General features: G+C 36.2%; 2 protein-coding genes across 4 annotated transcripts; one reads left to right on the forward strand and one right to left on the reverse strand.

The window, feature by feature from the left end:
• The first annotated feature begins 446 nt into the window (after positions 1 to 446).
• On the forward strand, positions 447 to 8,149 carry LOC110894819 (ubiquitin-like-specific protease 1D). 3 transcript variants are annotated; one of them, XM_022142045.2, is made up of 14 exons: positions 447 to 706; positions 4,362 to 4,407; positions 4,509 to 4,597; positions 4,673 to 4,902; positions 4,984 to 5,035; positions 5,125 to 5,210; positions 5,316 to 5,348; positions 5,434 to 5,529; positions 6,274 to 6,355; positions 6,495 to 6,592; positions 7,146 to 7,271; positions 7,452 to 7,566; positions 7,672 to 7,779; positions 7,876 to 8,149. In XM_022142045.2, exons 1-14 carry the CDS (start codon positions 476 to 478, stop codon positions 7,996 to 7,998), a joined length of 1,515 nt encoding a protein of 504 aa, XP_021997737.1. In that variant the 5' UTR covers positions 447 to 475; the 3' UTR covers positions 7,999 to 8,149. The 3 variants fall into 3 exon arrangements, with proteins under 3 accessions (XP_021997737.1, XP_021997735.1, XP_021997736.1); XM_022142043.2 differs by lacking the exon at positions 447 to 706 and adding an exon at positions 3,338 to 3,850; XM_022142044.2 differs by lacking the exon at positions 447 to 706 and adding an exon at positions 3,340 to 3,850 and having other exon boundaries at positions 4,987 to 5,035.
• A 1,046-nt stretch (positions 8,150 to 9,195) lies between these two features.
• LOC110894820 (deoxynucleoside triphosphate triphosphohydrolase SAMHD1 homolog) lies at positions 9,196 to 14,448 on the reverse strand. The gene is made up of 19 exons (XM_022142046.2): positions 14,178 to 14,448; positions 12,503 to 12,540; positions 12,365 to 12,387; positions 11,951 to 12,057; positions 11,815 to 11,866; positions 11,644 to 11,728; positions 11,470 to 11,560; positions 11,311 to 11,349; positions 11,146 to 11,213; positions 11,003 to 11,065; positions 10,843 to 10,898; positions 10,694 to 10,767; positions 10,512 to 10,604; positions 10,324 to 10,425; positions 10,130 to 10,210; positions 9,966 to 10,057; positions 9,852 to 9,867; positions 9,636 to 9,746; positions 9,196 to 9,563 (listed from the first exon to the last, which is right to left on the reverse strand). The coding sequence occupies exons 1-19, from the start codon at positions 14,286 to 14,288 to the stop codon at positions 9,444 to 9,446; spliced, it is 1,422 nt and encodes a 473-aa protein (XP_021997738.1). The 5' UTR covers positions 14,289 to 14,448; the 3' UTR covers positions 9,196 to 9,443.
• Between the last annotated feature and the right edge of the window lie 8,448 nt (positions 14,449 to 22,896).

Genomic DNA, 22,896 nt, shown 5'->3' on the forward strand with positions numbered 1-22,896 from the left:
CTATCTCAAAAAAATGTAAAGGTCTCAAGTTCGAGTCTTTATTCCATCACTAAGTTTTTATTTTTGTAACTCATTTACCCTTAACCATAATTTTGGGCTCAATTCTTTTTGTCGCCCAAGGCCTAAATTTTTTCAAGAGTTTTCGAGGACGGCTCTGCGTGACAGACTTTAGCTGTTAAAGTGGATGACGTTTAGGGATGATGAGCAAAATCATGAAGGCCTTCATAGATCAGGGAGTAAAATAGCTATTTTGAAAGGTTTGGGGCAAAACCGTTAAAGTGACCAAACTACAGGGAGCAAAACGGGAGTTTGAAAAAGGTGGTGGAGTTAAAAGTGTACAATATGAAACAACACAAAACTCACCTGAAGCACAAAATGCAACCTGCTAGTGCCTACATGTATTACAAATTGATAATATATAATTATGTAAAAAGCTAGATCAATATTAAATTAAATCCATAAGTCCATAACCAACATGGCGTTAGACGACGGCGATCATCATTTACGGGAGCTCCTCATCATCAAATCAAAACGGGAAAACGACGTCGTCGATTACACAACCAAAACTATGGATCAACTAAAGGATATGATTTCCAAACGTAAGGGTTATCTTTCCACTCTTAGGTTCAAAGATAACGGCGACAAACTCAAAACCATCCGCATATGCGAAGCTGAACTCCAACGACGTCGTAACAATAATCACAAGGTTTTCAACACCTTCATTTTTCTACTTTATTATTATATCATATATATGTTTGAAAATTATATGAAGGGATATTAATTTGCAGTATCTAATTAGGTTAGGTTAGGGCAAATAGCTTTTAGAGACCCATTAATGTGTTACTCTTCTTAGTGGAATATTAAGTATGCAAGGTGACCAATCTGATACTGAACATATTTGTTAATATCGAATAGCGGTCAATACCGACAAGCAGGGGCGGAGGTAGTGACGTAGTGTAGAAGCAGGGTAGCACGTATTGCTCCGTCTCCGTAGTGTAAAAATACCCCTCAACTCCGTCTACGTAGTGTAAAATTTTTTACTTTTTTTTTCGGTTTTAGACAAAGAATACTCCTGGTCAAAAAAATAAAAATAAAAAAAAGGGATACCTCTTAGTTTTTGAGTTTTTGGGCTAGATCCGCCACTGCAGATAAGCTACCTATATGCTACTTAGCGATAGCGACGAAATAGGGTCTGCTATTTCATGTTTAGCGATAACGTAGAGAAACAGTTGAAATTGCTACCTATACTAAGCAATTGAACATTGGTTAAATATATTGTGTTCTGTTCTTGTGATTTGTGAATGCAGAGAGGGATAGCACAATGCGTTGCACCATCACCGCCGCCGCCGCCACCACCACCGCAACCAAAGGAAGGGACATTCAGCTGTCCCGTTTGTCTGGGACCACTAGTTGAAGAAGTGGCCACCAAGTGCGGTCACATATTTTGCAAGGCGTGCATCACTGCTGCAACAAATGCTCAGCATAAATGCCCTACTTGTAGGCAGCAGCTTACAAACAGAGATTTTATTAGGGTTTACCTCCCTGCTGCCACCAAGTAGTTAAAAAGTAGTTATGTTTGACTGAGGTAGTGTTTTGCTTGTTTGTGGTTTCCTTTAAAACATATGACAAAACTAGAATTATATTAATCTTGACTCCTAGGCAGCGGCGGATCTAGAAAATCCGTCAAGCCGTAACGTTTTATAAATAAGCCGTAACGAAATCGAAAAAACCTCAAATTTTTCCAAAATTTAAACTAATTTTTCCAAATTTTTCCGCGCCAAGCCGTAGCGGGCATTGCCCCCCGGCATAAGGTAGCTCCGCCCCTGCTCCTAATTGATGGATATCACATGTTTTTTTTTTCTATAGGTTTTGGAGATGATTCAACAGTTAAAAAGGCTTCATTTTTGTCATTTTTTAACTATTGGTTTACTGTGTTTAGTTTTGTTAGCCTGTATTAACATAATCATTTTCTAACGTGTTGAACAATATGTTAAACAAGAAACATGAATGATTTAGTTGAATTTGTTTTTTTTATAAGATAATAAGAATCTATTCTTTTGTAGTCAATTTTTTTTGGGTGTGTTGTACTTCAATATACATTTTTTTGGGTGTGCTGTACCTCTAGCATAAAGCTTAATCGCTAATTTCTCATAACAAACCTTCGTAACAAAGTTTGACACAAATTCGTATATGAATATCAAATCAAATAATAAACTAACATCATATTACTTTTTATAATACTTTCATATTCACATCACAATCACAAGAAAGAAAGGAAGGAAAAAAAGTTAGTTTTGATTTATATGTCAGCAACATTTGATATTGAATTCAAACTCAAATCTTATCTACACCTAGTAATTAACTAGTTGTACCAAATGACACTTTGTTTGGGATTCCTTTTGAAAATGACTTTTGAAGTTAAAGAAGGACTTTTGAGAAGAAAAGGAATCCCAAACACTATCTGAGAAGTACTTTTGAAGTCAAAAGGAATCCCAAACACCATGAAAGAAGGACTTTTGAAGCTAATTATGCCTTCAAAAAGGAGAAAAAAAGAAGTCAGGATTTCTTACTTATTGCTTTTGAGAAGGACTTTTAAGAAGGAGAAGTTGAAAAGGAATCCCAAACACCCCCTATGAGCTCAAAACTTTTTCCCTGATTTTCTTATTTCATCGTTGGTATTCTATTTTTAAATTTAAAAAAAAAGACTAACTATATCATTTTATTTATACATGATTTCAATCATATCTTATCTTAAAATATCGTTTTATAAAGTCTAAATCTTCAAAACCAAGGCTATCTGTCATACTCACATTACAATCCTTATTGTCATCTTAGCGTCACACCACAATCTCATCCTATCCCTCATCTCCACCACTCAACCTATGTTATACTCATCCTTACTGTTAATCATTTTACATGATGCACAAGACGCAAGTGATGCTCTCACCCACCCCCCAAGATGCAACAAAAGAAAGGGGCCAGGCGTGGTGTTCTCCACGTCCCCACAAACCACATGGGATCCATGTGCCTCATCCCACACCCATAACACATAACCTAAAAGTAGCGATTTTAGTGTAAAAAATATTAATTTTTTTTTTGGGGGGGGGGGGGGGGGTTAAGTTTTTTAGATTTTTTTGGGGTTTAGTTTTTAGCATTTTAGCTTGAGGGGGGCGCCGGGGGGGGGGGTTAAGTTTTTTTAGGTTTCTTTTAGCTATTTTAGGTTGTGTTCATATTGGTTCTCGCAATAAAGGTGGCTCTCGCATGAACCTTATCCTGTATATATATATATTGTATACAAGGGTGTCAATCGTATCGGGTTAGCGAGTAGCCCGTAGCAGGTTTGATGTGCAATCCGACCCATATATTATTCGAGCCAATATTTTTAATCTTACCAGTACACACATAAATTCGGGTCAACCCGTATATGACCCGTTTAATCGGTCTACCATTCCCCCAACTTTACCGCCCATATACCATTTCCCCAACTTTTTGATCGGTTTCAAAACACATATTCAATAATCAGTCAATCCCTGATTCTTCCACAATGGCGGAAGTGATCGGGAGCAAGCGGAAGAATGTGTTGGACAACTTCAACTGGAAGAGTGTGTTAGACGACGACGACTCATCGGACGATCGTCCACCGGAGCTCATCATCACCAAATCAAAACGGGAAAACGACGTCGTCGATTACACAACCAAAACCAACGATGAACTAAAAGATATCATTTCCAGACATAAGGGTTACCTTTCCAGTTCCACTCTTAGGTTAAAAGATAACGGCGACAAGCTCAAAGCCACTATCCGCCTATGCGAAGCGGAACTCCAACGACGTCGTAACAATAATCACAAGGTTTTCAACACCTTTATCTTTCTACATTATTGCAAAATCATATTCATTTGTAGTATGATCTTATTAGGTTACGGCAAATACCTTTTTTTAGTGTTACTTGTTGTGTGACATAAGGCGAGATGTGTACAAGAAGCGCTTCCCTGAGGCGCGCGCTTCTTGCACAGAGGGTGTTTTTGTGCTTTAAAGTGTTATACATGTGGCTAAAAGGGTTAAAGATTGTGCATTTAAGTGATTTATACATTAAATCATATATAAATCTTATTTATAACTATATTTGCGCCTCATGTACGAGAAGCCTGCCGCTTTTGCGCTTTGATTTTAGACCTTGTCGCTTTTGTGCGCTTCATGCTTTTTAAAACCAAGGTTATGACCCCAAGATCCATGAATGTAGTTTTTAAAAGATATAGTTTTGCTGTGCTTGTCTTCTATTTCGATGTGTATTATATCCGAAATGTAATTGGAATGTCTGGTAATGTAAGTAATGACATGTATGAAAGTATTTTCTTATCAGGATGGTGAAGATTCAACCATACTACTTTCCGATCAAAGCGATGATGGTGAGGTTTTGATGTTGCATTAAGTTGATATGTGCATTTTTTTTGTTTTATTTAATTTCAATATGTTTAATCTTATTAGCGTACGAATTTTGGTTTTGTAGGTGCATCATGTAGGAAAGATAGAAGTAATCAGAAATCTTTAGCTTCATCAACATTTGGATTTATGTTTTCTAAAAAGATTGATCAAGATGTATGGTACCCTGCGATATTAAACTGTTTTATATTAGAAAAAAAACAAGCATTCACACGTATTTAATTTTTTTAGGCGAGGACTGTGAATGCCTTTGGTGAAGAGCTGTCTTTCTTCAGTCCCCGTCAAGGAAGAAAGACGAGTCAAAATGGTCAACTTTCAAATAGGGGAAGATCTAGTCAGCAATCATCTTCCAGATCAGAACAATTTCGAAGCCCTATCGCTCTTGTTGATAACAGGAGACATAAAGTCGCAAATTCTGATAAAGTCCACCGTTCTACTACTTCTATTCACCGTTTTTACGGGTCTCTTTCTAAATATGTATGTAATTGTTAAGAAATTCTGATAGTTTTTTCTGAATATGCTTTTTATTTTTTATTTTTCAATAGGACCCCTGCTCCTCAACATCAGCCTTCAACGAAGTTGAAGCCTAAACTTGTAAGTCAATTTTATTATGTATTTATATATGCTTTTAAATTTCAATTTGACATGTGTTTTACGATTTTTAAATTTTGTATAATCTTAAGCCTTCATCTTATAATCTGGTGGATGAGGACATTGAGGAACCTTACGTTTCGGACACAACACTGTATGCAGAAACATTAAGTGACTGGTACTCATAAATTTTTTCATTTATTTGCTTATTATTTATTATAAATTACTATTATACGAAATATTAGATTGTTTTTAATTGATGTAATTAAATTTCAATTTTTAGCATGAAAGACGTTGAAGTGCATTATCCATCAAGGTATGCCACACTATTTTCACCAACTATTAATCGCTGTTTTCGACTTTTTGTTATTTGGATTATGTATCCTATATTAATAATTCAGGGATGATCGGAACCCCGTTGAAGTTGTTTACACCGACATGGAGTGTCTTGCTCCTGAAGCATACTTATCATCAACTATCATGAATTTTTATATACGGTAAGTTTATCTTTATCTTTATCATTTACAATCATGAGCTTTTTTATGTTGACATTACGCATACATTTGTTAACATAGTACCTTTAGGAAAAAGGCAAATTACATATAAGGTTAATGTATAGTACCATGTCAAGGGAAAGTCAATATGGTCAAAGTTACTAACACGTTACTACGTTAGACACCACGTCATTATACAGGGTCAGATTATCCTAATTCGAACTTTTGGAAGTTGGTTTTCTTACATGAAAGAGTAAAATGTCATTTTCGTCCATGAGGTTTTGGCCAGTTTTGCGACTTTCGTCCAAGGTTTGTTTTTCGGCATCTGGATCCAAAAGGTTTGAAATCTTGTCATTTTCATCCGGTTCGTTAACTCCGTCCATTTTTCTCCGTTAAGTCAGAGGTATTTCTGTCTTTTTTGCTAACTTGAAGGGCAATTCGGTCTTTTTCACTTTATGTAAAAAGACCGAATTGCCCTTTAAGTTAGCAAAAAAGACGGAAATACCTCTGACTTAACGAAGAAAAATGGACGGAGTTAACGAACCAGATGAAAATGACAAGATTTCAAACCTTTTGGATCCAGATGCGGAAAATCAAACCTTTGGCCGAAAGTCGCAAAACTGGCCAAACCTCAGGGACGAAAATGGCATTTTACACTAAATAAAATATGTAAATATTGTTACATGATTATGAAGTTCGCCCTTTGGAAAAATTGCTTATAAAAACTTGCTTGTGTGATTTGGCTAGATATCTTCAGCAATCATCATCAGAAGACAGGACATGCAACTACCATTTCTTCAATACATATTTCTATAACAAGCTCCAGAATGTATGTACTTCCCTTTTTTATTAATATGTTATTTTTTCTATCAATTCCGATATAATATGACAAAAAAGATTTAGGAGTATAAAGCTTATTTATATTACTCGTGTTTTAAATTGGTTAATAACCTGTCTTCGATTTTTAGCTAAACTACACGAAAGATTCATTTCTGAAGTTCAGGAAATGGTGGAAAGGTGTAAACATATTCGAAAAAGCTTACATAGTTCTTCCTGTTCATGAAAGGTGAGCTTTTAATATTTTAATAATTATCCACTAGATGTACGAAAAAGAAATAAATTTATAGAAGAGTTAAATGGCATTTCCGTCCCTGAGGTTTGGCTAGTTTTGCGACTTTTGTCCAAATGTTTGTTTTTCCGCATCTAGATCCAAAAGGTTTGAAATCTTGCCATCTTCATCCGGCTTGTTAACTTCATTCATTTTTCTTCGTTAATTCAGGGGTATTATCGTATTTTTAGCTATATTGTTTTTGTTTTTTGTTTAGTAAGGGTATTTTGAATACTTGTACTTTATGCTAAATGCTTGTACATAAAGTGAAAAAGACCAAGTTGCTCTTTAAGTTAACAAAAAAGATGGATATACCCGTGACTTAACAGAGAAAATTGGATGAAGTTAACGAGCCGAATAAAAATGGCAAGATTACAAACTTTTTGGATCCAGATGCGGAAAAACAAACCTTTGAACAAAAGTTGCAAAACTGACCAAACCTCAGGGATGAAAATGACATTTTACTCTTTATAGAAATATGTAAATATTAAAACATTTTCGTGATTTTTAGCGCGCATTGGAGCTTAGGGATTATATGTATCCCATCTAAGGAAGACGAGATAGGCCCGATTGTTCTTCATTTGGATTCACTCGGAGGACTTCATGTCAGTAGCTCGATTTTCACTACAATTAGAAGGTATTATTATATACGTCTTTTCCTAAACTTTCAATTGCTAGAGATTGATTTTTTTTTTTTTTTTTTTTTTTTTTTTTTTTTTTTGTGATTGTGAGAACCTGTAAACTCACGCGACCCTACCAATACCCTCTTAACTAATGAGACCAGATAAAATATCTAATCATATCTACCGTCGTGTAGGTTTTTGACAGAAGAATGGAACTACCTGAGAAATTCAGAAGTTCCTTTAGATATCCCCATCATGGATGAAATATGGGAAAATCTTGATCATAGGATTATCGACCGAAAAATGCAGGTGTTCTTCATATACGATATACCTATCTGTGCTTTTTTTTTTATTTGAAGTTTCCAGAAGATGGAACTAAAAAGGAACTTAAACGTCCTTTTTATCGTTAACCAGGTTCCACAACAGAAAAACTCGTATGACTGTGGGTTATTCGTTCTGTATTATATTGAGCGATTCATTAAAGAGGCTCCAGAGAGACTAACAAAGAAAGATATATCAATGGTATGCCAAAGCTTGATAAATTTCTTGATCATTTATCATTATTTAGAATTGTTATGTTATTGGTTTATATGAAAATGTGTGTTTTGGTGTCATCAGTTTGGAAAACAATGGTTTCTCCCAGAAGAAGCTTCCAGTCTAAGAGTGAGAATAAATAATCTACTTGTACAGGAATTCAAGATTGCAAAAGAGAAAGAAACCATCTTGTCTCCCAAGAGTTAGTTTCCACATTTTGTACAGATCTTTGGTAGGCAAAAAAAAAAAAAAAAACTTTGAATCAATGGTGGTCTAGACTTCTGGTGAAATTTTGACTTGGTTGTTATTGGAGTTCATATTTGTTGGGAAGTGAAGTGATGATGCTCAGTTTTTTTTTTTGAGAAAAAAAGTTGAAAGTGGAGGTGTTGGGATTTTTTTTAAAAAACTAATTTAAAAAAACAATAAAATTTATAAAACAAGATAAAAGAATCTTATATCAACATCGTATCGTATCCAAAATTCATCTCTTTTGTATATTTTATGCTTCACTCCGGAAAAATCTATTCATTAATCTTTTCATGAAAGTTGTAGGGTGGGACAGAACTTGAACTCATTTAAACCACCTTTTTTTAAAATAAAAAAAAACTACCCTTTCATTTGTTTACCCTTAGAACCTGAATGTTTTCTCTTGTTGACATCACTCCTCCATAATTGCAAACCCTTAGAAGAATCAAATAATCGAATTAGGTAACAGTCGTTTGTCCCGTCAGATCATCGAACCAAGTTATGGTCGCATTACACAATCGCAAAGTAAGCAAACAGAACTGGTTTTTCAATTTATTGTGTATGATGTATCAAGTTTTGTTCGTTTTTCAGTTTGTTGCATCTGTTTGATTAAGAGTGCAATTGTAGATGGGTTTTTGAAAATTTCAATTCTGGACGAGGGCTTGTGCTGAATAGTTTTTGAAAAAAAATAATTTCAATTTCAATTAACAACGATCAATTGAATACAAGTTATAGAAGGGTATATATGAAATTTTGAAGTTTTAGAATAATAAAAGTAATATGGTCATTTATATAATTATTTCTAATTAATTAGGTATATTTAATATTTTGACTACTTTGTAAGGGCATGTATAATATTTTTGGTTTTGCATGGGTATTAATATATAATGTTTTTCAAATTTGTAGGGGTATACATGAAATCACCCCATTAAATCTCTCCTCATTAAGAACATATCATAGAAACCATTCTGTCCATTGTACAATTTTCATATCTTATACTATCTGCATAGATAGATGACTCGTTTGCTGGTTAGCTCGTTATTACTCAATCAAGTAGACTCGCTCAAGCAAGCTACAAAAAACGGTAGACTCGCTGGTGGTACAGGTAAAAACCACAGAATATGGCATTACTTTTCAAACAACTTTCTTTTCGAAACATTGGAAAATCACCGTTTTATTACAGGTAACCAACAATAACGACGAAATCACCATTTTTTCTGCTATATCAACATACAAGCATCCTTACAACCGTATTAAGTGGTTATACCTGAAGTAGTTACAAGAGCATAATATTCCTGAGTTTTTTTTATTTATCTATGTAGCTAAATTCTATCCAGAAGACCAAAAACAAGGGTAAGTGTAGCTGTCTGTGTAAGTATATATTTTGCACAGCACGTATTCACCTTCTAATTTGGATAGCCTGAAAAGATCCTACGCCTCTTCCTTTCAGGAGTTCCATGTACTTGCGCCTTCATCCCATACATCTTTAGCTGGAAATTCTCAAATGCTTGAGAAACAACCTCCACCTGCAAAATTATAAAAAAAAAATATCAAGCTCGTTTCCATTGGGCCTGTTTAATGAAAATCGAGGGTAGTACCAGTTCAGGCTTCTTGGAGTACACTCTCACTATCAAGTCCTGATTACATGCTGGCAGCAAGTGGCTTATCTGATCTTTGCTAATCGGGAATTTCTCTTTACTATCATAATCCTGCATGTGGAGAAATTAAGATAAGGACTGAATGTGAGAAACTGAACCTATTAATAATTTCATGACTAGATGAGAGTATATTTTCTTGATGGGAATTTTATGTACCTCAAAGAAGTTGATGCTGGATGAGAAAACCACATGCAGATAGGAAAAGAAAAGTTAGAAAAAATGACAAAAAAAAAAAAACGTAATGATAAATAACAGTTCTTGCAATTATACCTTTCAAGTGGATTGTTTCTTCCTTTAGTCAAATCAATTTTGACATTACTGACTGCTATATCTTCTTCTCTTAGATTAATGCCACCAGATTTCTGAATCAGAAATAACCATCACTAATTGTGTAACTAAGAGACTAAATTTTGATAGAATTACGGTTGAAAAACCTGTGAACAAACTATGTCCTGTGCAGTCACATATTTGAAATGCTCCAGCTTATCCATGGGAACAGTAAACTCATTGCAGAACTGCGAAAAATAATTAAAGCAAATTAAGCAGATGAGCGCAAATTATGAAATTCATGCTCTAATTACTTGATTTTTTCTTTTTTAATTATTAACTGAAAAAAAAAAAAAAAAACCTGGTATAGGTCTCTTCTCCTAATTCTCTTGATCAGATCTCTTGATTCATTAAGTTCATCAGCATCATCAGTTTCAATTGTCTTTATTATTGAATCATCCAACTGCAGATAATGTATATGTATAACATAAGTGAAAAAACAAATGTAATTGTTTTAAAATCTATATAATTTATATTTTATAATACTACCTTCCAGTACTGAGATGGGTCATGAATGAATGAGGAGACAAGTAGATAGTTATCTGCCTTAACAAGAGCATCTACAAACATGAGTTCTATCGCCTACAAAAAAAATCAAAAAATTCAATAAGATATTACTGATTACATCATCTGGATTTTCATATCAACCAACTGTGGGTTTTAACAATTACCTTCACTTTTGCATGTGTGTAGACTGTACGGTGCAGATCAGCACGAGTGTAGAATAGTTTGTGGACCGTCAGATCTGATCAATGATCATTATAATAAGACAACAGATGATAAAAGATTTAAGAAAGTAAAGCTTAAATGAGGTACTAACATTCCTTTGCACGATAACATATTTCATTGTCTATGACTTGCATAGTATCCAACAGCCTGAGATATTATTAGTTTATTACAAAGCATGATTTGTCAGTCAAAGAATTATAAACGGAATAATAATATTGCATGACATAATTTTTTTATTTTTTTATTTTTACCTTTCGAACTGAAAGTTACAGCCAAGACCACAAGCTCGAGAGTCACGAACAATGTAATCAAATCTGCAATAGTAAGAACATAATGTGTTAATGACCCCGATCAAGATCCACAGTTGTTAAATAAAAAATAAATAATAACATACTTATCAACATCTATGCCATTTCGACCATTTGCAACAATGTCATATAAGAAAAGCTTCTCTTTGGAAGTCTGCAAAGGTCAAAAATTACAAAAGAAGATTTAATACAAAAGAATCACTTCTTAAATCTTAACATATAGATATAAAAAACAGCTGTCATTTTCATACTTTTGTTGCAGCATTTTCAGAACTAGCAATGATCATCTCCTGTAAAAAAAGAAAACAAAAAACATGCTCCTATTTATTAAAAGACAAAATAAAAGAAAAAAGATGGACTTCTTGTTTAAGTGCATCAAAACAATAAGAAGGTGATGGTCATGACATAACCTTCACTTTCTTTAGACATCCAGAATCAATATCGATGTTGTGCTCATCAACCATATGATCTATCATCTTCAAAGACATTTCTTCATGACTCCTGCAAACCATCGATCAAGTTAGTATTGTGATAACCAATGCAATTTTAAGCAGATGCACCATGAGGATTAGTTTAAGAATTACCATGTGGAGCCAGGAATAACCTGAGGGAGAAACTCTCTCTCAAACAAATGGCTGAATGGCCCATGACCAACATCATGCAGTAAACCTACGAAACGATGTAAACTAAGATCATAATGGTGATAAGTAATAGCATAGCAAGGCGGTGAAATTAGACTACATAAACCTAATCACCTGCCAGTTTTACGGTCTGTATATCCGCATGATCAATGTCAAGCTCTAAGCCCTAGAAACACAATCAGGGATTGTCAGTGAAGTGTTGACTAACAGAGTTGAGCAAAACAATCGGGCGATAAGATACAAATCTTACTTGGTGTGCCTTCAGTTTTTCAATTGCGTTACCAGCAAGCCAGTAAACACCAACAGAATGCTCAAAGCGAGAATGTACTGCTCCAGGATAGACCATGTGTGATAAACCTGTCAAAAAATATCTGATGAAAATTATGAAGGTACTTTAAATAAATATGAAAGTGCTTTATAGGATATAGCCGCCTATCATAGAGGAAAGATATCTTATCAACATAACTACAGATACAATTAGTATTACATAATTACAAAACTTGTTTTTTGCTTCAGGTAGTTCTTCTAGAAGAAGTTATTAAGCTACAATGACAGATCATATTATCATCATAGAAATTCTTCCCACGTCTATAACTTCCATAGCTTCCAGAAAATGAATACATGTATAATGTTTTATATCATCAAAAAATAACTCAAGACTTACCAAGCTGCTTCAAATCCCGAAGCCTGCCAATTGTTGAAAAATTATGTGAGTCTACTTGCATAAAAGAAAATAAGCACAGAGCGGTGAGCCCTTTGAAAGAAAGATTTGTACAAGCATCTTCAGAATGGAAAAACTTGCCTTTGAAACTGCTCAGTGTCGATAAATTTCAGTGAGAGCTGCAATAAAAATATTAATTTAAATGTTATCTCATAATCATGTTCAGTTTGCAGCACACAGAATGCCCTACGCATAGATTCTTATTATTAAAGCAACAAATCCAAAAGAATCAAGCATCTCTTGTCCTCTATACCTTTTCATCATAGAAAGGTAGTGACATTTAAAATGTAGTAATTGAAATTCAAAAATGTCATTACAGAATCTGGTGAATGCAAATGAAAAATCAGATATGAAAAACTTAACAAATTCAACGCTAAAAGTCAGTTTAAAATAAGCTAATACAAATCAATTGAGTTATATTGAATGTCAGTGGAAATTTGCATATGAAAGGCTTAATACACTACAAATAAATGTAAAATCTGAGATTATATCAAATATACTTTGAAAAAAACTACAAACAGTGAGATTACAATAATGTTATTGGTTGAACTACAGTGAATGTAATTGGTAATTCACAATTATAAAACTTAACAAGTAACAACAGACTCTACAACTTGAAATTCAATTAAAAGGAGCTTAAGTAATTCAAAAGAGTTGGATTTCACATACTTGATTTAGTTAACTGCAAGGAAATGAATGAATTTGACATAACAATAGCAATGCATTCATTGATAATATCCTAAATAGAGCTACACTAATCCACCTAATCTAGTTAGAAATCAACCAAGGTAGAAATTCAGTTGATAATATCTCTCTCAAACAGAGAAACACTAAATCAACAAGTGATTTAACTAACACACAGTATATTTCACATATATAAAACTTAACAACAGACTCAACAATTTGCAACTTAATTGAAAAGGAGCTTAAGTAATTCAGGCGAGTTGCATTTCAAAGTTTTGATGTAGTACACTGCAAGCAAATGACGAATCACAAACAGTAAGATTTAACCTAACTAGAAATTCAAGCGATAATATCCTAAATAGAGCTATACCTAATCTAGCTAGAAATTCAACCTGATTATAAATTCAGTTGATAATATCTCTCTCAAACAGAGAAACACTAAATCAACAAGTGATTTAACCAACACACAGTATATCTTCACATATATAAAACTTAACAACAGCCTCAACAATTTGAAACTGAATTCAAAAGGAGCTTAAGTAATTCAAGCGAGTTGCATTTCAAAGTTTTGATGTATCACACTGCAAGCAAATGAGCGAATCTGAGATACTAATAACTATATATTCATCAGAATCACAAACAGTTAGATTTAACCTAACTAGAAATTCAATTGATAATATCCTAACTAGAGCTAACACCTAATCTAACTAGAAATTCAACCTAATTATGATTTCAGCTGACGATATCCTAAACAGACAAAGACTAATTCCACAAGTGATTCACCTAACTAACTAACACATAGCGTATATTTCAAAGTGCAAACACTAACGATATAATTTTCCGTTCTACACATAATGTTATCGTCTAGAGCTACATTCGAAGAATTAACTGCCGAAATACTTCAAACTCGAACTGCGAATTCGATAAAACAAAATCCGCATCTAATTGTCAATCAAATCATAGGAGCAGTTACACTGAATCAACAATTAGCATCAAAATAACCGCAGAAAAAAGCGTTACATGTTGAAAATGAGTAAAAACGGATAGAAAAAAAGGAACGAAACTATCATACAGGATCGAGATAGATGTTTCCGTGAACATTATCGTGAACGTGCTTCCATAAACGGCGGTCCTCCATCGACGGCGAGGCGGTGGTGCTACCGGTGGTACGGAAGGCTCCCATTGGTAACCGTCGGTTGTTGTTGGTTGTAAGAGAGAGAAATAGTTGAGTATAATAGGGTTTATTGGAGAGAATAAAGGAATGTTGCCAGAAATTTTGGAGTTGTGGTAAAGTGATGGAACAAAGGCCAGGCGCCAAATAAAATAAAATGAAAAAAAGAGGGTGTAACGTATGAACCACGACGAAGGAGGGCTTCTTGATGACTTCAATATTTACGAAATGAACCTTTGGTTTTGAAAACCTACCGCTTGGAGACCCTCACCAGTTCAATGTTAACAACTAACATTGATTGGTTTGTATTTAACGATAAGGGTGGAGGGAGTGGGCTCGGTAAACACCATCGGTAACATGTGACAAGTCGTGGGTTGGGTGGGTCCCTTCCCGAAACCATCCAATCACATTCTAGTTAACTTTTTTGTTTTAGATTTAATTCAAAAATTAATTGTGGTATGGGAAGTGTACGAAGCGTGTAGCATTTCCTGTGATTTGGTAAGTTGTGACAAGTAAAAGGCAAGTAGTGGAAAATTGATATGGTAGAGAGGGGTTATGGCATGTTGACGTCCAGGCTTCATGCATAGAAAGTTATAGGAAGACAATTTTAAAGTTAAAATCATAATAGAAAAAAAAAAAGAAGAAAACTAAAGTGTTCTCATTCAAAGTGCGATCCACATCCGAGCTCATAACCAAGAATTATTTTAAGTCATACCACTACTAAGAATATAATTATTTTAAGTCTCAATGTATACTTATTGGTTTGTTTATGTAAAATCTTTCTTACATTTAATCATATAAAAAGTACAAATTGTTGTAGAATTATAACTTATAGCTAGGTTTAACTTACACAATTTTTTAAACTAAAGTTAGTCAACATAATTACACTTCTTGGTCTTGTTGGGCACTCAATATAATAGTGAACAAAAGTAATATCCCAAACTATAACTAATAAACATCGTAGTAGAAAGATTAATCTAAAGGGGGCTAAAAGAGTTTACAAAACTTAAGGGCCACTTATGTCAATTTAAGATGTTGAAGGTGGATAAGTAACTAAAAACAAGAAGATGGTCATGTATAGTTGCTGGACGCAATAATTGTTACAAGAGGCACAAGCAAAGAAGAAAGGTCGAGTGAGCAGGGGATCTTCCTTCTAACACGTTTCTGGATCTCTTTTCTGGGATTTAATATCATTATTCCATATATTATTCCATATATTATGTGTATCCTTGATTTGTACATTTTGCTTTGGGTTGTTTAAAAAAAAAAAACTTGGTTTTTCACTTTTAACCCAAACATGTGACTTTTTACATTTTAACCCCTTTTCATTTTTTTTTTACTTTTAACTCAAAGTTTTCCATTTCTATAATTTAACACAACACTTTATTATTTATAACTTTCGTACCCCATACTTTTTATCTTTCGCAACTTTTTCGTTTTACGTTTCGTTCTAAATTTTGCGAGTTAACATGTCGTAGCGTGCATGTGAGGTTCAACGTTTTGCTCTATTTTTTCATATTTGACAGACCCATTGCAACGCGTCCATTTTTCCCCTTTGAAAAGTTTGCCGCAACGGGCGGGTGGTAGATCGACTAAGTTATTATTTTCTACGTTTTACGTTTCTGGTTAATTTCTTCGTACTAAGACACTGAAACGGGTGTGTGTGGTTCAACGATTTTAGACTGCTTTTCGTTCAGTGTAATTTTTACCATTTTATCTATCTTATTTTTACGATGTTGAGAGTCGATATGGTTGTGGCATTGGTGCTATTTGGCACGGTTTTACGAACGTTTTTAACCTATTAAATTTTTTACTAATTTTTTGTTTCGGTTTACCCCTATACTTCCTTTACTTAAAAACTATTTTTTACGTGTATATTTTATGTACGGGCATGTGTAAATATGATTTCTTCCACATTCCGATGTAAACTTTTTTTATAGACGAGTTAGGTCAAATATAATATGTTTTCGTTTAAAGAAAACATTTTTACGTGCATATTTCTATGACCGTTTTCGTATAAATTCAAGTTGTTTTAAGTTTCGATGTAAACTTTTTTAGTAAATGATTCGGGTCAAATATAATATGTTTTCGTGTTTATTTTATGTACGTTTCGTAAAGTCTGTTTCAAACCGACTGGAGTCAAATTATGGTTTCTTTTTCTCCCCTTTTTTCGAAAGCTCTAATTAATCTCTTTCGATTACATGTGCATATTTTCCTTCATACCTGTTACGTTTTCTTTGTATAAGTTGGATCACATATAATACGTTATGATTGTTCGATATGAATTCCATTTACTTTACGTTTGATCCAATCACATGCTTGTAGAGGTTACACTGAGTTCAACTGGATACGTCGAAATGTGTGTTTTCATATGGTTAATGCATCATATAACGTTTGGACTAATCCATTCAATGTTTACGATGTACCCGCGCCGCAACGCGGGCGGGTCTTAACCCTAGTTATCTATAATAAGCTAAAAAAAGTCACATGGTCAAACATACTTTTTAACCCTTTGATAAAAGTGATAAACGTGTAAAATGTTTCAATAGGTGGATTAGTGAGAATCAAAATATAAATCGACCCATACAACTACTTTTTAACTGAATATATATTTTGAATTGGGTTTTAAAATTAAAAAAAAACTAGGGTTAAAGACCCGTTCGCGTTGCGGCGCGGGTACATCGTAAACATTGAATGGATTAGTCCAAACGTTATATGATGCATTAACCATATGAAAACACACATTTCGAGTTTTCGACGTATCAAGTTGAACTCGGTGTAACCTGTATAAGAAATAGATAATTAATACAATAGGAAATTATATTCTATATTTGTAAATGCAATCTCATGTAATCTCTCCTCAATATGTGGAGATGTCTTGTACGATATATATGTTTGATAGTTGTAAATGAGAGGGCAAGGGATTTACTCTATCTTTCATGGTATTAAGACCATAGCCGATCCCCCTAACCCTACCTTCTGCTTGCGCCGTTTCTTCTCTTCTTCCTATCATCATCATGTCTTCTTCAACCCCTCACCCCGCAGTCACAGTAACATCCATCAAGAACCTCATCCCCGTAACCTTAGACATCGAAACCGGGCATTACACAACCTGGTCAGAGATGTTCAAGATACAATGCAAAGCACACCTCGTCTATGACCATCTTCAACCCAAATCAGCCACCGAATCCGCGACATCCTCAGATAAGGCAAAAGATAAAACCAAAGAACCGCCCACCTCCACCGAGACATGGGAACGTCTCGACTCTATTGTACTCCAATGGATTTATAGTACTATCTCAACCGACCTGCTACACACCGTTCTTAAGCCTGATACTACCGCTTATGACGCGTGGACTACCATTGCCAACATCTTCCAAGACAACAAGGCCACTCGCACAATCGATCTCAACAACAAATTTGCCAACACGCACCTCGACCAATTTCCGAACATGTCTGCATATTGTCAAGCGCTTAAGGTAATCTTTGATCAATTAACAAACCTTGGTTCACCGGTTACTGACAAGCAACTCGTTCTACAACTACTATCGGGACTCACTGAGCAATACGAGAACACAGCGTCTGTCATTCAGCAAATGAAGCCCCTGTCCGATTTTTATGACACACGTTCAAGATTATGCATGGCCGAATCCAGAAAAATCAGCCAAGTCCACCACTCGGCCCAATCGGCTGGTGCGGCTTTCACCGCCTCCGTTGACACGCCACCAAAGGATAGCCGCGAGAGACAAGAGCAATCGCATAATCAGAGGGGTGACTCGTATGAACGGGGTCGCGGCCGTGGCCGCGGCCGTGGCCGCGGTCGCGGCCGGGGTCGAGCTCGGCTGAGAAGCGGAGGTCGCGGCATAGGTGGCTACGGAAACCAGTATGGTGGCGGCAATCTGGGAGGCTCGTCTCCTGCTGGGTATTACCCTTGGCCCTATCTTGCACCTTGGGCCGGCCCACATCAAGGAACACCTCAACAGTCTGCATGGGCGTCCTGGAACCACATACCTCCTTGCCCATACCCAACAATGAATAAGTCCAACACTAACTCTTCAGCGGGTATCTTCGGTCCAAGACCCGCTCGCCGCTACCCACATGCCAACGGATCTCAATCAAGCCATGTATGCTATGTCACTACACGACCCCTCTTGGGCTATGGACACAGGTGCCACAGGTCATATGGCTTCCAACTCTCAACTCTCAACTCTCGTCTGTTTTTAATAAAAGCATTAATAAAAATATACTTGTGGGAAATGGTCAAACCATCCCCGTGCATGGATAAGGCGACCTTACACTACCCCCTCCCCTCCCACCTTTTAAATTAAATCATGTCCTCTATGCCCCCTCCCTAATCAAAAACTTACTCTCTGTTCGTCGTTTTACTACCGATAATAACTTATCCATTGAGTTTGACCCCTTTGGTTTTTTGGTGAAGGATCTCAAGACTCGGACACCTATCCTACGATGCAATAGCTCGGAAGGACTCTACACGTTTGATCCATCCCAAGTCACCAAGATCACAACTCCTACCGCTCTTACTGCTCTTTCTCAAGACACATGGCATCAACGTCTCGGTCATCAGGGATCGTCTTTATTACCTTCAGTTAAAAACTCCAATTTTATTTCTTGTGGAACTTTGAAAAACAATGTTTGTCAATCTTGTGTGTTTGGTAAACATATTCGGTTACCTTTTGTTGATTCTAATAATAAAACAATGTTTGTCAATCTTGTGTGTTTGGTAAACATATTCGGTTACCTTTTGTTGATTCTAATAATATTACCAACATGCCTTTTGATATCATCCACAGTGATCTTTGGACTTCCCCAATTCTTAGTGCGGGGGGTCATCGTTATTACATACTTTTTATTGATGACTTCTCTAATTTTCTATGGACGTATCCTCTCACTTCTAAATCTCAGGTTTCTCCACGTTTACTACCTTTTATAATATGATCCACACACAATTTGAACGAAAAATCAAGCAATTCCAATGCGATAATGGTACGGAATATAACAACCATAATTTTCACCAGTTTTGCAAACTCAATGGCATGTCTTTTAGATTTTCTTGTCCATATACATCCTCCCAAAACGGAAAAGCCGAACGAAAAATCCGATCCATTAACAATATTATTCGAACCCTTTTGGCCCACTCTTCATTACCTAACACATATTGGCATCACGCCTTAGAAGTGGCAACCTACCTTCACAATATTTTACCTAGTAAAATTCTTCTCAATCTCTTTCCCACTCAAAAACTCTATAAACACATACCCTCTTACTCACACCTTCGGGTTTTTGGTTGCTTATGCTACCCCCTTATACCTTACACCAATATTCATAAATTACAATACCGCTCTATGCCATGTGTCTTCCTCGGCTACCCCCCTAATCATCGGGGTTACAAATGCATTGACCTTAACACTCGAAAAATCATAATTAATCGGCATGTTATTTTTTGATGAGACCATTTTTCCGTTTGCTAACAATTCTAACCCCTCTCCAACACACTATGATTTTCTCATTCATCATAATCTCCCCACTTCATATCCAGCTTCTTCGGCCCCACCCTCAAACCAATCCACCCATCCAAATACTTCTTCTACCACTCCACTACCCACTGTTCCACATGACTCACACACCCATTATATTCCCAACATACACACTGTTCCCCTTAACCCAATTAATTCCTCCCCATGTACAACACATATCAGCCCATCACCCCAACTATCTCGGACCAAACACACCTGCCCTAACTTCACCCGGCCCTAACCAAACTGGCCCTAACTCAGTTGGCCACTCTACAGCCGGTCCCCATCCAACCGGCCCACACTCACCAGCTCCCAACCTACCCGGCCCACTCTCATCCGAACCAAGCTCACCTACTCACAGCCCACCCTCTATTCCTCACATCGACCCATCTTCCCCCCTTATCCGTGTCTCTCCCTCCGGTTCTATCTTACCCCCCACCATTGAGTCGTCTCCTCACACGACTTCCTCATCTTCCTCTCTACCAACCCCACCCCCTCTCCCCCACCCAGTCGCACCATCCGCACTCGTTCTATGGATGGCATACACAAACCCAAGCATATATTTAACCTTGCTTCCTCGTGCCTTGTTCCCATCCCTAAAAACCCAAAAGACGCTTTGTCCAGCACGGAATGGCATAACGCCATGACCACATAATTTAATGCTCTTATTAAAAATAAGACCTGGGTGTTAGTTCCAAGACAACCACATATGCATGTTTTACACAGCATGTGGCTCTTTCGTCACAAATTTCGCTCCGATGGTTCATTGGAAAGGTATAAGGCACGTTTTGTGTGCGACGGAAGCAATCAACAGATTGTGGTAGACTGTGGTGAAACATTTAGTCCGGTTGTCAAACCGACTACCATACGTACTATCTTAACTCTTGCTTTGTCACAATCATGGCAGATCCATCAACTGGATATTACCAATGCCTTTCTACACAGTAACCTTCATGAGACAGTTTACATGTATCAACCCATGGGGTTCCGGCATCAACAGTATCCTGATCATGTGTGCTTGCTACAGAAATCACTTTATGGCTTAAAACAGGCTCCACGAGCCTGGTACCAACGTTTTACTGATTTTGTGCTCTTTTTGGGTTTTCAACAAAGCAAATGTGACAACTCACTTTTTACGTACCACCAGAATGGCAATACTGCCTATCTTCTTATTTACGTTGATGACATCATTCTTATGACATCGACAGACTCTCTTCGGGTACATCTTATGTCACGCCTTGCAGCCGAATTTGCAATGAAGGATTTAGGACCTTTAAGTCATTTTCTGGGTATTCACGTGCAAAGACAAGGTAACAAGATGTTTCTTTCTCAACAGGCATATGCAAAAGAAATAATCGACAGGGCTGGCATGTCTTCATGCAAACCCGCTGCCACACCAGTTGATACAAAACCCAAGCTTGGGTCGAACTCGGGCGATGATTATGATGACCCGACACTGTATCGCAGCCTTGCGGGAGCTCTACAATATTTAACATTTACGAGACCTGATATTTGCTACGCCGTACAACAGGTATGTATGTTTATGCACGCACCCAAAGTGGACCATTGGAATGCACTTAAACGCGTTATTCGATATCTACAAGGCACATCATCTCATGGTTTAACTATCGGTGCCTCACCGGACTTATCATTACGTGCATATACGGATGCCGATTGGGCGGGGTGTCCGGATACGCGCCGATCTACATCGGGTTATTGTGTCTATTTAGGTCCTAACATCATCTCATGGTCGTCAAAACGTCAATTCGTTATCTCTCGGTCTAGTGCTGAGGCAGAATATCGGGGTGTTGCCAATGTTGTTGCGGAGATTTGTTGGCTTCGAAATCTTTTGTTGGAATTACATAAGCCTCTAACCACCGCGAGTCTTATGTACTGCGATAATATTAGTGCTATCTATCTATCCGGGAATCCAGTTCAGCATCAACGTACCAAGCACATCGAGCTGGACATTCATTTCGTTTGTGACCTGGTTCAAAGAGGCTCCGTCCGAATTTTACACATTCCTACGCGGTTTCAGGTTGCTGACATATTCACGAAAGGCTTACTAAAGGTGTTATTTGATGATTTTCGGTCCAGTCTCAGCATTCGGCCTCCTCTCACTTCGACTGCGGGGGTGTAATAGATAATAATACAATAGGAAATTATATTCTATATTTGTAAATGCAATCTCATGTAATCTCTCCTCAATATGTGGAGATGTCTTGTACGATATATATGTTTGATAGTTGTAAATGAGAGGGCAAGGGATTTACTCTATCTTTCAATAAGCATTTGTCATTGGATCAAACGTAAAGTAAATGAAATTCATATCGAAGAATAACTTGAATTTATACGAAAACGTACATAAAAATATGCACGTAAAAATGGTTTCTTTAAACGAAAACGTATTATATTTGACCAGACTCGTGTATAAAAAAAGTTTACGTCAGAATGTAGAAGAAATCATATTTATACATACCCATATATAAAATATGCACGTGAAAAATAGTTTTTAAGTAAAAGAAGTATAGGGGTAAACCGAAACAAAATATTAGTAAAAAATTTAATAGGTTAAAAACGTTCGTAAAACCGTGCCAAGTAGCACCAATGCCACAACGACACCGACTCTCAACGTCGTAAAAATAAAATAGATAAAATGGAAAAAAATTATACTGAACGAAAAGGAGACTAAAATCGTTGAACCACGCACACCCGTTACAGTGTGTTAATGTGAAGAAATTAACCAGAAATGTAAAACGTAGAAAATAATAACTTAGTCGATCTAGGACCCGCCCATTGCGGTGAAGTTTTCAAAAGGGAAAAAATGGATGCGTTGCGACGGGTCTGTCAAATATGAGAAAATAGGGCAAAAACGTTGAACCTCACATGCACGCTACAACATGTTAACTCGCAAAATTTAGAACGAAACGTAAAAATAAAAACTTGTGAAAGATAAAAAGTATGGGGGACCAAAGTTGTAAATAATAAAGTATTGTGTTAAATTAAAAAAGATGAAAACGTTTAAGTAAAAATTTCAAATGGGTTAAAATGTAAAACATAAAACTTTAAGGTTGAAAGTGGAAAAT

Source organism: Helianthus annuus, chromosome 12, assembly GCF_002127325.2.
Source record: "Helianthus annuus cultivar XRQ/B chromosome 12, HanXRQr2.0-SUNRISE, whole genome shotgun sequence".
NCBI classification, from domain to species: Eukaryota; Viridiplantae; Streptophyta; class Magnoliopsida; order Asterales; family Asteraceae; genus Helianthus; species Helianthus annuus.